Genomic DNA, 13130 nt, shown 5'->3' with positions numbered 1-13130 from the left:
GTATGTCAAAAACCAACTGTTTTAACCACATTGAGACTTAGTGATGAAACGCCAAATTTATAAGTTATGTTATGTGCAAAGTGTCAAAAGTTCACTTATTTATTAAGTGTTTTTCACTTATACGTTCTTTATATTCACTTATTTGTCTAAGGCATGACTAATTTTATAATCAATTTAGACAAAACTTGAAAAATGCAAGTATTCAAGCAATGCACAATCATGCACTAATGATGCACACCCATTTATAATTCAAATTGCAATTATGCATGCAAAGGAACGAGACTCTGCATGGTTTCGTTCATGGCCTTAAAAATTCTGTTCCTTACTCAAATATGTGATGCATGACCGTGCATACTTAATGTACGATTGTGCATGGCACATTTGAGGCCAATCACAAGCAAACCCTTCCAATGGACAAGCACTCGTTCACACCTTAACTAAAGTCAACAAGAGTTTTTGATCAATATATCATGAACGCCCATGCATAGAACATTTGAAGGAGTCACGAGCAAGCCAAACCACAATTTCCCAAACATAACTACGTCCAAAGCAAATTCATTAACCCCTTCATCTAAATGTCAACTTTCAGATGTTCAATCTTGTTAGAACCATTTGTGTGCCTCTTGTGATATTAAAAGCTTCAATATGAGAAAAAATGTTCTAACCACTAAAGATAAATATGGTTACAGAATTTTGCCTCTACTCTTTTTATTCCTAATGGTTGAAGTTTTGTTTTATTTCTAAAAAAATACAAAAGAGTCCGTTGAAATTTTGTTTTATTATATTAATAATTTATTTTTTCTTCCTTTTATTATCTTATTTAATTTGTAAAGTAAAAAAAATTTCGAGAACTTTTTATTATTAATAATGATACAATAAATAATATAAAAAATAATTTAATTATCATTTTCACTTTAAAATATTATTAAAATAATCTTAATTTTTATTACTATTTTATCTTTATTGAATTTTTAGGGCAAAAATATCCTCAATTTTCAATTAAAATAACAAATAATATAAAAATATTTTTATAGACATTAATCTTTTACATAATAAATAAAATAATATATTAATTTTCTTTTATTATTTTTAACCAAACACAATAATTATTTATACACACTAATTTTATTATACATAACCAAATATAATAATAAATTTATACCCAGTAATTTTTCAAGTAATCTATCTTTGTAGTAATCTTCCATTTTCAGTAATAAATGATTACATGAATCAAACGCACACACCAATTTTATCAAACATAACTATACATAATAATAAATTTATACCTAATAATTTCTCAAGTAAAATATTTTTATAATAATTTTTCATTTTTAGTAATAAAAGATTATATGAATCAAACAGACACACCAATTTTATCAAAAATAACTATATATAGTAATAAATTTATATCCAGTAATTTTTTAAATAATTCATTTTTGTAATAATTTTCCATTTTCAGTACTAAAAGATTAACTGAACCAAACTTACTATAAATGTACAATTTCTCAATAATGATTCAATATCCTTACAATTTTTCAATTCTTAAACTCTCTGTAACAACGGTATTTGATCCTACCATCCATCCCAATTCTGGTAGATAGCATACCTTCAATATCATTAGGTGACTCTTGCCAGGCCAATCTCTCAGAATGACTGATTGTTACCCCCGTACATTAATTATTTGTCGCATTAAGAACACAAGTTGAAGCCTGAATAGTATAAAAAACAAGTGTAAAATCATTGATCCATATAAACAAAACAGAGAATCATCTAATCGGATAGCCAATAACACTTACACAGTTCTTCGGCATTCATTCATTGGTTCTTTACTTGAAACCCCATTTTAGTATGCAGAGTTCAAGTCTCAGTATGCATCTTTGCATGTCTTTGTGCAATAGAAAACAGTAATATATCAACACCTACGAAATTCATGAAGAAGTATCAATAAAATCATATACAACACATGCACATATGCAGTATTATACCAACATGGTTAGTGCACTGTTCATACATGAAAGGTGTATGCTTCCACTCAAGTCGTATTTCTCAATGTCATGCTTAAGCTTTTTTAATTTACGTTTTGAAACCTCTTGAAAGGCCTTATAGCCACCTCTTAAAGACTTTCTAGATTCTCATCCAACCCAATTCTACGCATTGAGGAGTTAAAAGTAATCTAAGTTATTATACCACAATAGTTTCTCGAATCAAAGAACCCTCCTCTTTGATCTACACAACCAGAACACTACAAAACATACATGGGGGAATTGAACTGACCTCCAACCCACTCTCTAAACCACAAATCATTCTTCAATTCCTTTCTTTTGACCTCCTTCAGCAGTACATTATGGCACAACTTGCCAGAAAGTTGAAATTTCGTCAAATTCAATAACTTACCAAAACATGTCTAACTGCTTCGGTGTTAACTTTGTTCTCAAGTTTTCAAAAATTTTGACGCTGCATAAGTCTGTAACCAATTTGTGGTTGATAGACACCATTTCATTCTGCGTGATAATAAATTGTATCAGAAACCATCATTTTAATAATAATCTGCTCAAATGACTGATACCAGCTGACTAGACAATGTCAATCATTTAACCAATTGGGCAAAGAGTTATCTAGTCGACATTGACTGATATCTACCAACACTTACATATTTGTGAAAAAATCAGAGCAGAAGTATAGCTGTTTGTCATCACTGTCTTTCACCCAAAACAGTAAGCAACCAAGCCATTAGCAACATCTTCAACTAAATACCTGCTCTATCTATCACCATCAGTTTCCTTCCAAAACTCAAAATCAACAATTAAATTACTTGAAAAAGAAAAAAAAACTGAAACCATAACTAACCTTCTTAAATCGTAAATGGGGCCTTGGTTGAAGCTTCAATATTGAAAAATAATTCCTTTCTTTATGGATTTCAATAAAAAACAGTAGGTTTGTATGAAACTGATTTGAATTTGGAGAAGAGAGAAATTTAGTTAGGGTTAGGAAGCGTTAAAGTGTTGGTTTGGCTGAAAATCAGATTACACATGAAAAGCAATTTTGTCTATCAAAAAGGGGGCCAATGTGGTTTGACTAGATCTAGAGATGCTTTTCACTTAAGGTTAATTTTCAATTCACACCCTAAATTAGGGTTAATTAGTACAAGTTAACTGGAAAATTTTATGTTCATAATTCTAATTATCATACACCTATTAGTAGATGTGATAAACAATCTATCTCATTATAACTATTTAATTGATATACAATCTATACCAACATCAATTCCTAAAACTTGCAGCTAACCTTCAAACCATTTTCTCAATTTTTTCTTTCTGAAAATTTATGTTAATCTAAAACTGTATCAGTGAGGTCAAATTGAATCGATCAAACAAGCTTAAAATCGACAATTCAAAACAATCAAAACTCAATATTGTTGTATATCAAATCGAGTCATTTCTAGTAACATTGAAAATACAATAAAATAGCGAATTTGTATTCAAATTAAAACATCAAAGAGGAGAAAATGCATGATTTTTGTGTTTTATTGATATAATATGATAGATGAAACTTTAACAAAACTAGAAACCAATAATTTATGTAAACAACCAAACTCATCTGGGAAAAAACTATCATACTTGTCTGATAATGTGACTCATTGGATTCCCTTTTTTAATGAAAAAGAATTGCTTTTGTATTGTAATATATTCCTGCAGATGACCTATTCTTTCAGTAACGCAACTATAGCCTAAACCTAACTGTGAGTCTTGAATGCTTCAAACATGATTCCCCGATATGGATGAAGAATGAAAACCCAGAAGAGAAATTCTTTTGAAGCATTACTTGTATCGAGTTGCTAAAAGTTGTGTACAATCAACTCTTATCGTCTTGAGAATATGCCTTTGGTAATATATACTCCAATAGCAATCCTGAAACCAGATTCTTTAACGGATTATGTTACACACTTGAGACATAGACATATAGTTTTCCAAAAAGCATTCCAAAGGCTTTTATATAAGACAATTCTTTTGAAACAAGTTCTACAAATCACTTGTAGATAGACTCTTGTTTATATGCACCAATAGAGTATTATCGATCCTAGATTGATTTTTCCTTTCTATTACTTGCTAATTAAAGTGATGATGAGATATATACACGTCCAATGCGAAAAAATAGTGCAGAGCCATACCAAAACTCACAACAAGTTTAAATGGGAAGAAGTGCTGCTGTCTCCTCGTTGCCCACACCATGAGTCGCCTGAAACAAAATGAAAAATCACCATAAAACATTATTATTTCAATTATTATAAGCTCATAAAAAAAATAATCATATTTTTATAGAAGATGTCACTGGAAGTTCTTACTTCATTTGCCACAGCTGCCATATTTATGAAGGACATATCCTTTGACCTGGATTCAGAATTTCCCAAGCCACACAATAAACTTATTAATACACCACAGAGATAAAAACTTCCATCTTCCATATGCCAATGAAAATCAAAATTTGAACTACAATTCAAGACAACAAAATTGCTTATCTACGGCAAGTAAGAGTAGTAATAGAAACAGGCATCCACCTCTGATTTTTCCAACTTTCTATCATTTCCAGACTGCCACTTTGTGGTTCATCTTTAACCTTTGAAAGAGGTGAAAAGAACTGAAAAAAAATGAAAAAGAAAAAAAGTAAATTTGATTTGACATCTAAAAGGTGATAGTAAAAGATAACAAACATTGATTTCAAGAAGAGGGCATTTGGTTTAGAGTAAAATGTAATTGGCCTACTAATTTATTTTTTATTATTGAAATTACCTTATTTGGTTTGTCAAGTAATTAAAGATTTTGGTTGTCATTTATTACCAAACTAATATGATAGGTAATATAGACGATAATTTAATTACTACCTCCACTTGAAAACCTTACACGTATGAAAGATTATCCAAATAATCTTAATTTTGTTACAATATTACCATTACTTATTAATTATTTAGAACAAAAATGCCCCATTTTTAATTAAAATTATAAGTAAACCTAAATCCCTATTCTGAATATTTTACCCATAAACCACCACCCAACCCCCTGTCCACCAAAATCTTCCAGTGGAAAACACAGGAACCCTCAATGAAAGATGCCAAAATTGCAAAAATGGTTTGGGTTGAAATATTCTGGTGAATTTCGAAATCCTCAATGAAAGAACACCAACCATCGTTGAGATGAGAGATGAGATCAATTCCGGCAATCTCGTCAAATCTGGAAGATGGTTCACTCAAGATGAGAAGTGGTTGAGTATGTTTGAATCTAGAAAATGGTTTGAGTGAGATGAGAGGCAACTGATTCTAAAATAAGAAATTGTTGTTGTCGATTGAGATGAGAAGCTGCCGACATCGATCAAGATGAAAAGATGAGAAGCATTGGACTTTCATTCAACCCCTAACCTTTCGACTTACAATAGTTTTACCCCTGTGGCTTCTCATCCAACCCCCACCATTGATTTCCTGCAATTTTCCCCTCTCTACACATTTAATTTAGTTTAACATATTAAGAGTATTTAAGCAAAATAATATCACAATATTCTTTTAATACTATCACCCAAACACAATAATTTTTTATACATACTAATTTAACCAAATAAATAACTAATTTATACCTAGTAATCTTTCAAGTAATCTATTTTTCTAGTAATCTTTATTTTTAGTAATAAAATATTACCCCAAGTAAATGCACCAGAAAGGTCCACTTAAATTACCTGATGCATGGATATAAAGACAATGGAGATTCCAAGAACAAAATTTATAGTCAGGCTATGACCGAACAGTGCAGCGGATGCTAATCCTGTAAATATTGTGGCAACCGTAGACGAGTACTTTTTCAAAATTGTATCTGCAAGAATCATAATAAAAGTTAATAAAAAAAAAATGGTAAGACATGACATTAACACTACTGGTACATTATTTAAGAAATACTTCCAAAATTATGCTTTCTTTTATTTTTTCATATTTAATAACAGTTTAGATAGCAAAGTGATTCACAAAAATTGAAATTCTAACAAGCTCAAATCCATGTTCAAGTTGAGGTAGAGACTAATAAGCTTAATCCATAGAACACTTGAATTGATGTTTGAAGAGCTGAATGCGTTCTTATTTCTATATGGAGCACCACTTTGCTATAGTGCCTCACTAGTAAGGGGGCATGGCTACTCCAACAGAATGGTTGTTTCTCCATCGGATAAGATGTCTAAGGAATTAATTTCCCCCAAAAGAGTGTGAATCAACACTAGTGCTTAAAGAAACACCACCCTTCCCCACCACACCCCACCCCCCCCCCCCCCACCCCCCACAAAAAAAAAAACCTTCTTATAGATTGTTGTCTAATGAAAACAATTAAATGCTTACAACGACATTACAATATACAGGGTGGTTAATTCAGTTCGTGATTTAAATGTGTTTCTTCTTATCTCATTGCAATAAATCAACCCTTAGCAGCTCACATTGAGAAAGGGAAGGGAAGGCATGTTGAAATTGAGTTGGCAAAAATTATTCTTCTTTAACTTTTTCACCTCGCTATATGCCCTATAACATACAATATGATGTCTGAACCACAAAGGAAACAAGTAGAGTTCATGGTTTGGAGAAGACATAAAAACTGGTTATGGACTGCCCATGATAAAAATGGTAAAATAAAGAGTTCAAATTACAGAGCAGAAAAAGAACGACCAGGCAAAGTGCTATGATTAACCGGGTTTTTAAAGTTACTATGAAAGGTGAAGTGCCTAAATTATGATTAATCACCTGCATATTTGAAGAAGAATGCTGACAAAATCCCTTGGGCTGCATTGTTGCATATCAAAAGCATGGTAGCCTTTGAATATCCATGCAGGATGTCCAAGCCACTGGTACCTAAGAACATTGAGATAAAAGAAATTAAAAAAGTGAGTTTTTATTTGTAAAAAATGAAGTATGTCTGAAGTTAAACAAAAAGAATTTCCCAAAAGCTCTTGACTCTTTCCAGTAGAATTCAACTACCTAAAGCTCATGTAAATAGTCAATAATTATTATAATATTTTCAAATTGTGAATTTATCAAAAGCTCCATGCAATTGCATACTTAAAAAAAAATAGATCAATAGGGCTTCTTAAACAACATATTTGATGTCCTTACCTTCATAAATGACAGTTACAACAAATCCTATGAAGTTGAATACGGCACCATATCCATACAGAAACAAGTTCTGGAAGACATAAACAGAAAACTTTCCAGTAAGAGAATAAATATATTTGAAAACTAAAAATCTTCAACAAAGCAAACACGAATCCATATAAATTCAATACAAAAAAATTTGAGGAAACAAAAAGTTAAGGAAGAAATAACCAACACAGTGTGCCATCAACCAACTTGAGAAAGTAAGAATTTACAATGGGATCTTCATGGAGACAGTCACAGACAAAACAGAAAAGAGAATAATACATAACAGCCTCCTGGACTAAGCAATTAGAATAAGATATGCCATATCAGCATAGGAAACTCACCTGAAGGTAAATGCTTGTCTCAAATTGACTCTTCAAAGCATACTCATTATAAACTGATCCAAGAGAAGGAACTGTGACCTGTATCAATGTTTCAGAGTTAACTGTCATCATATGAAACGCTCTAGCACAAGACATACGTCAACATTCAACTCTAGAATATACAGTTGCCTAGCATATGATCTTGGCAAGCCACAAGCACTCTTCATCCAATTGAATAAAATAAAAGCAGATCTACATTTTTCTAAAACAGATCAATACAAAATTGCTGAGAAAACAAAAAGAAAAACATCATTTGGTATGGAAAAGAACGAAAACAACATTGATCTCATTTCAAAAGGTTAATATGCCACCCAAAATAAAATATTTTATTTCCCTAATTGAAGATCTATACTAGAGATTACGGCTGCCACTGCTACTAAATATATTCAAGATGACCAGATATTTCAATAGTGGCAAACAGTGCAGATTAGTTAAGTCCAATAGAAATCAAGAGATAATCATATGCATTTTTAGATGAACTTGGCCAGAGCATTTAGCCCAATATAAAACATTTACAATCTCTAATCTATTTCGTTAGAACTCAGAGGGTTAATACTTCTGGTTTTATTCTGAAACTACTAACAGTTACTGAGTTTTGACTGGTATATTCATCTGTCTGCAATGAATTTGTTAATGTCATTGTAGTTTACAGTAAGAGGTTTCCTGATTTCTGGTCCTTCTATGAAGTTCATTACATTCCTCTATATCATTTGCAATAATAAACATCATCTATTACTTTGACTAATGAATGCACTCGAACATTTAAAAAACAAGAAGTTCACATATTATAGTAGTACTAATATTAGAACTTATAGCACCATCTTGAAATTTGTGAAATTCTAGAATAGTTGTTTACAATTCTTAAGGAAGTTAATTGCAGAAGATAAAAACAAGCCACTTTGAACCAAAAAAACCAAATTTCATATACTTACAAATACTAGAGTACATAAGTATGCCCCTGTTGCAAGTGGAATACCCATAACAGTGGTGCCCTCTGGTAAGGACCGCAACTGATTCACACTGATTCCAATAAGCAAAAGAGCAAGAGCCTCCCACTGACACAAAATAATAAACATACATTAGACAAGCAGACCACACAAAGATTCTCACAACACAGATACGAAGGTAACTTATTAATAGCACAATATTATGTAGCAGAAAGTGTAATGCAAACTTACCTGAATGATGGAAAACCGACGTTTCATTATTATCTTTAACAGGAGAGCAATCACAAAAACCTGCATACGTTTGTGAGCCATCAAAGGTTGCTAAGAAAATGAAACATTAGCAACTACTATATAGATTATATTGTTCTTCCATAAAAGGAAGATAGTGACAATCAAACCTCCAAGGCTACCACAACTTTCCACTACATTGTTATAATCCAAGTCCTCAGAACAGAAAGTGGAAGTTATATAGACAAACTCACTAAAGAAGTTTACACCCACACATTTAAGATTAATCCAGGAAGATAAATTAGAGTAAACTCAAACTGCAGAACACTTTATCCCCTCTCAATGTTCTGGAATTATCTGTCCTAGACACCGACTTTTGGTTATAAGTTATTAAACTATCAATAAATTGGGCCCCACAACGAATATTATTATGATTCAGAGAATTTATCATTACTAGTGGATACCTTCAGGTTGCTCAGCATCTTCACAGTCGCAGGAGTGAAATAAAGCTGAAATAGTGTAAATAGTATACTTTGAAAAGTCAACAGTAATCAAACATCAAGCATAAACATAACCATGACAAATTTTAGACTTAAGTAAATGTTCAGCAAGTATAACACTTCAGTTTTGAGCCTTAATATGAAAGAAACTCATACCTGCATAATGAACTTTAAATAATTATTGATAGCATAAAGGAAAGCAGGAACAGCAAGAAGCACATTATCATGAGCCGCCTATAGAAAGGAAAAGAAGTAAAAAGGGTTCATAAGTTCAGAATTAATATTCAGCTTGAGTTATGGCAGGTTTTAGTGTTTCACCAAAAACAGGAGTCATGACATAAAATTTATATAATACAATAAGGCTCCCAGTGATATTTCCTAATACAAATAAATCAAAAGTAGCAATACTAAATAATCTCTTACCTGTACAAGGGTTGAAAATGAGAGAAGAGATTTCTCTCCAACTTTCTTATGTCGAGCCTGAAACAAAATCAAAAGCAAAACAGAAAGAGCCAAATAAGATGCATAAGCTCAAATATTTGCTGATAAAAGTTTAAAGAAACTTTTTTGAAAAAGACTTAAGCCAATGAAAACATTGAGAAATAAGAAAAGGAAGGCTTATCCATAATGTATTGCTACTCCCCCCCTGATTAAGGCTTATAATCATTATGTAACCATGTAGGTCAACCTGACTAAGTCAAGCAGTCCTGAAATTTTCCTCTAGGTCCTAATTGAATTATTTAGGTTATGGAAACCCAGATGAGGCAGAAACTTTGATACTGACCAAAGAAAAAAAACTCAGTTCTATTCCATAATGATTTCACCTTTCTCTTATCAGAACATGCTGCTAATGAAATATTTCATAAATTGTAGACCTTATGATTTTAACGCAAAAACTCAATTGGTAAATGATATGTTATCTATAAAAAAAATACCAAGTACTTAAAGAACATTTGGAAAATATGGTGAAAATTCACCAATTTTTTTGTGTTTTTGTTTCAAAAAATGAAATCGAAAATGAAAGCATTATAAGTAGTTTCATATATTAAGATTTAGCATGTTTTCTACACCATTTCCTTAAAACATTTATTTTGAAAATTAAAACAATGAAATGTGTTTCATATGCTTTTGAAAATAACAACAAAGTTATATTTTAATACATTAGCAAATGGAGAGATTTTCTTGGTTTATGTCAAAATATAATTAGAATAGTTCAATAATATTTTCAATAACTTAAAAAATCATACTAAGATAACTTACATAATCAAAAAACACAACTCAAAAGAGGATTTCAGGCATTGATATACCAATCTTGTAAATGAAAAACTTAAAAAAAAAAGTGTTTTCCCACTATAAATATTGTTACTTCTTACTTACATTTAAAGAAAAAGGCTTATAAATTTCCTGAAAACAGACATTACAAACACATTAAAACAAATATATCCCATTTTACAAACCAAAAAAAAGAGGGTGGTTCTAGACAAAAACTATTTTTCTGAAACTAGAAGTCCACAAAGGAATCTTAAATGCATTGTAAAGATCCACATCATAAGGTCCTTCAAGAACGTTCATTTAATAACTTTTATCAAAAGCATTTTTACACAAAAGCACTCCCGAAAACTACTCATTTTAATTTTAATCAGTATTGTTCTCACATCTCACTCCCCACAATTAATTACTTCTCAAAACTTCTCTCACTCAACTAATTCACATTAATACATAAACAACATACAAATAGAATTCAAGTTTAAAAATGGATCAAACTTATCGTCAGTTTTCTTCATATTTTTAAATAAATATTCGTATGTTTTAGAGGATAAAAAGGTTAAATTATAAATAATTATATAATACTACCTGGCTGAAACAGCATGAATATAATATATAATACTAATTTACAACAATGGATAAACAACTTTACAGACTTAAATATTTTTTGTATTTTTTAACAAAAACTCTTAATTTTAAAAAATAACAAAAAATGAATAATAAATAAATAAAAGTACCTGAAAAAAGAGCATAACAACAGCGAAGAGAACCTTCGCTATTTCAGTAAAAAAATTGACACTGATTGGACTGAATCTGAAGCCTCCATCAACTTTACTCATATAAACCAGAACAGGCTGCAAAAAACAAACGGTCGTGATTACATTACGCTAATTACGTCAACTTTAAGCCTAATGCGAAAATTGAAAGCATGAATCACCTGCAAACCGACCAAAACGCAGTCGCCGACGACCAAAAGGACGTGGAGGAAGCGCGTTTTGGAGGAGCGTTCGGTTCGGCGTTTAACGTAGGCTTTGGGCGTTCCTTCAGTGTTTAGTTCGAGCTTTGAGTGACAAACACTGCATTCGATCATCGTTTTTGTGCAAACGACGGTGTGAAAAGTCAGGTTTTGACTAAAACGACAGAGCGGTTTTGTGATTTGAATGTGATACGTTTCAAATGGAAGTTTTAACTCCGAAGAAGAATGTTTATGTAGTCAAACGGGAGGCCAAACTTCACTTTGGTCCCCAATGTTAATTCGAATATGACGTAATCCTATATTTTGATCAATTCTTCAAGAGACACATTAATTTTTTATTTTTATAATTAAGACCTTTGCAGTCTGACAACAAAGTTCCTATCAGATGATATATAATAAATTGTAATACATAATTTTTTTAATATGAAAAATTAAAGTATATATTAATAAAATTTTGATATATTTATGGTATTTTTGTGAGCTATTTTTACAAATTTTGATTGAAGATTTTATGATAATTTTTTAAATTAAAAGAGGTATCTATAACAAATTTATAATAATAAGGTGTTTATTTGAACTTAAGAAATCAGTAATATTTCCTCACATAATTGTAATTTTGTTATATAAGTAAGAATATTTATTAAATTTTATAATAAATGGAATAGCATTTATTATATTCTATTTAAGGAAGGTTAATAATTTTCATTTAAAGTAAGAAATATCAAAGTTTTTAGTTAATTTCAATTTACTTCAGGTTTGTTTGTTTATTTTAAACAGAAGCTGAACACCTAATGAGTATCTCTCTCCTGAACTTTGCTTAAACAGTTTTTTCACCTTTTAAATTGAAAATTTTATTTTTTGTTCACATAAAAGTAAAAAATGATAATTAAAAAAGAATTAAAAGAATATTTACATAATTTTCTTGCTTTTATTTTAAATTATAAAAATTAAAGATGAAATAAAATATTTCTCCTTCTTTCTTTCCTCTTCTTCGTCTTTTTTCTAAAAGTTTTCTTAGTGATATTTCCACCACCAGCCCCATGATTCCACCTCAAATATCTTTGCATTAACAAATGGTAAAACCCTATCAACTTAGAAACTTTCTTCGTTTTTATTAAACTTGCTTTTAACACATTTAAAAGTGATTTAGATGGTAATGGAGCCAACATTGAAATCTGTCATATTAATAATAATATAAAGAACCATTAGAATTCAACAATTGTACAATCATAAATTTTGAGCATATAAAAGGAGACATATTAAGACCTTTAAACTCAGACAATAAAGTTCTTATCAAAATATATATAATAAATCGCATACATAATATTTTATTGTGCAAAATTAAAGTGTATAATAAGAAGATTTTGGTACATTTTACGGATTTTTGTAAGCTATTTTTACAAATTTTAATTGAAGATTTTATGATAATTTTTCAAAATTAAAAGAGGTTTTTGTGACAAAATTGTAATTATAAGGGTGTTACTTTGAACTTAGGGGTATTCATAAAAACTTTAGGGCAATTTTGTAATATAAGTGATAATATTTATTGAATTTTAAAATAAATGGAATAACATTTATTTCAATTATATTTATGGAAGGTTAATAATTTTTATTTTAAAGTAGGAGATATTATGGTTGTCAATGTGACTCTGGCACTAACCAATCACCAATGTT

The 13130-nt window shown here is 30.4% G+C and overlaps 1 protein-coding gene across 6 annotated transcripts; it reads right to left on the bottom strand.

The window, feature by feature from the left end:
* Window positions 1–1409: 1409 nt before the first annotated feature.
* LOC123220219 (CMP-sialic acid transporter 2-like) lies at window positions 1410–11651 on the bottom strand. Of its 6 annotated transcripts, XR_006502999.1 has the most exons (19): window positions 11418–11651; window positions 11218–11334; window positions 9638–9694; window positions 9371–9448; window positions 9179–9223; window positions 8718–8777; window positions 8472–8594; window positions 7501–7578; window positions 7133–7202; window positions 6764–6871; window positions 5722–5855; window positions 4556–4635; window positions 4343–4388; window positions 4169–4236; window positions 3823–3908; window positions 2651–2754; window positions 2395–2501; window positions 1797–1919; window positions 1410–1709 (listed from the first exon to the last, which is right to left on the bottom strand). XR_006502999.1 is itself a non-coding variant. In XM_044642294.1 (15 exons), exons 1-14 carry the CDS (start codon window positions 11568–11570, stop codon window positions 4186–4188), a joined length of 1200 nt encoding a protein of 399 aa, XP_044498229.1. In that variant the 5' UTR covers window positions 11571–11651; the 3' UTR covers window positions 3390–3921; window positions 4169–4185. The 6 variants fall into 6 exon arrangements, 3 of the variants coding, with proteins under 3 accessions (XP_044498229.1, XP_044498228.1, XP_044498230.1); XR_006503000.1 differs by lacking the exon at window positions 3823–3908; XR_006503001.1 differs by lacking the exons at window positions 2395–2501; window positions 2651–2754; window positions 3823–3908.
* Between the last annotated feature and the right edge of the window lie 1479 nt (window positions 11652–13130).

The sequence above is a fragment of the Mangifera indica genome, chromosome 7 (genome assembly GCF_011075055.1).
Source record: "Mangifera indica cultivar Alphonso chromosome 7, CATAS_Mindica_2.1, whole genome shotgun sequence".
NCBI classification, from domain to species: Eukaryota; Viridiplantae; Streptophyta; class Magnoliopsida; order Sapindales; family Anacardiaceae; genus Mangifera; species Mangifera indica.
This window is presented reverse-complemented; position numbering and strand designations above follow the sequence as displayed.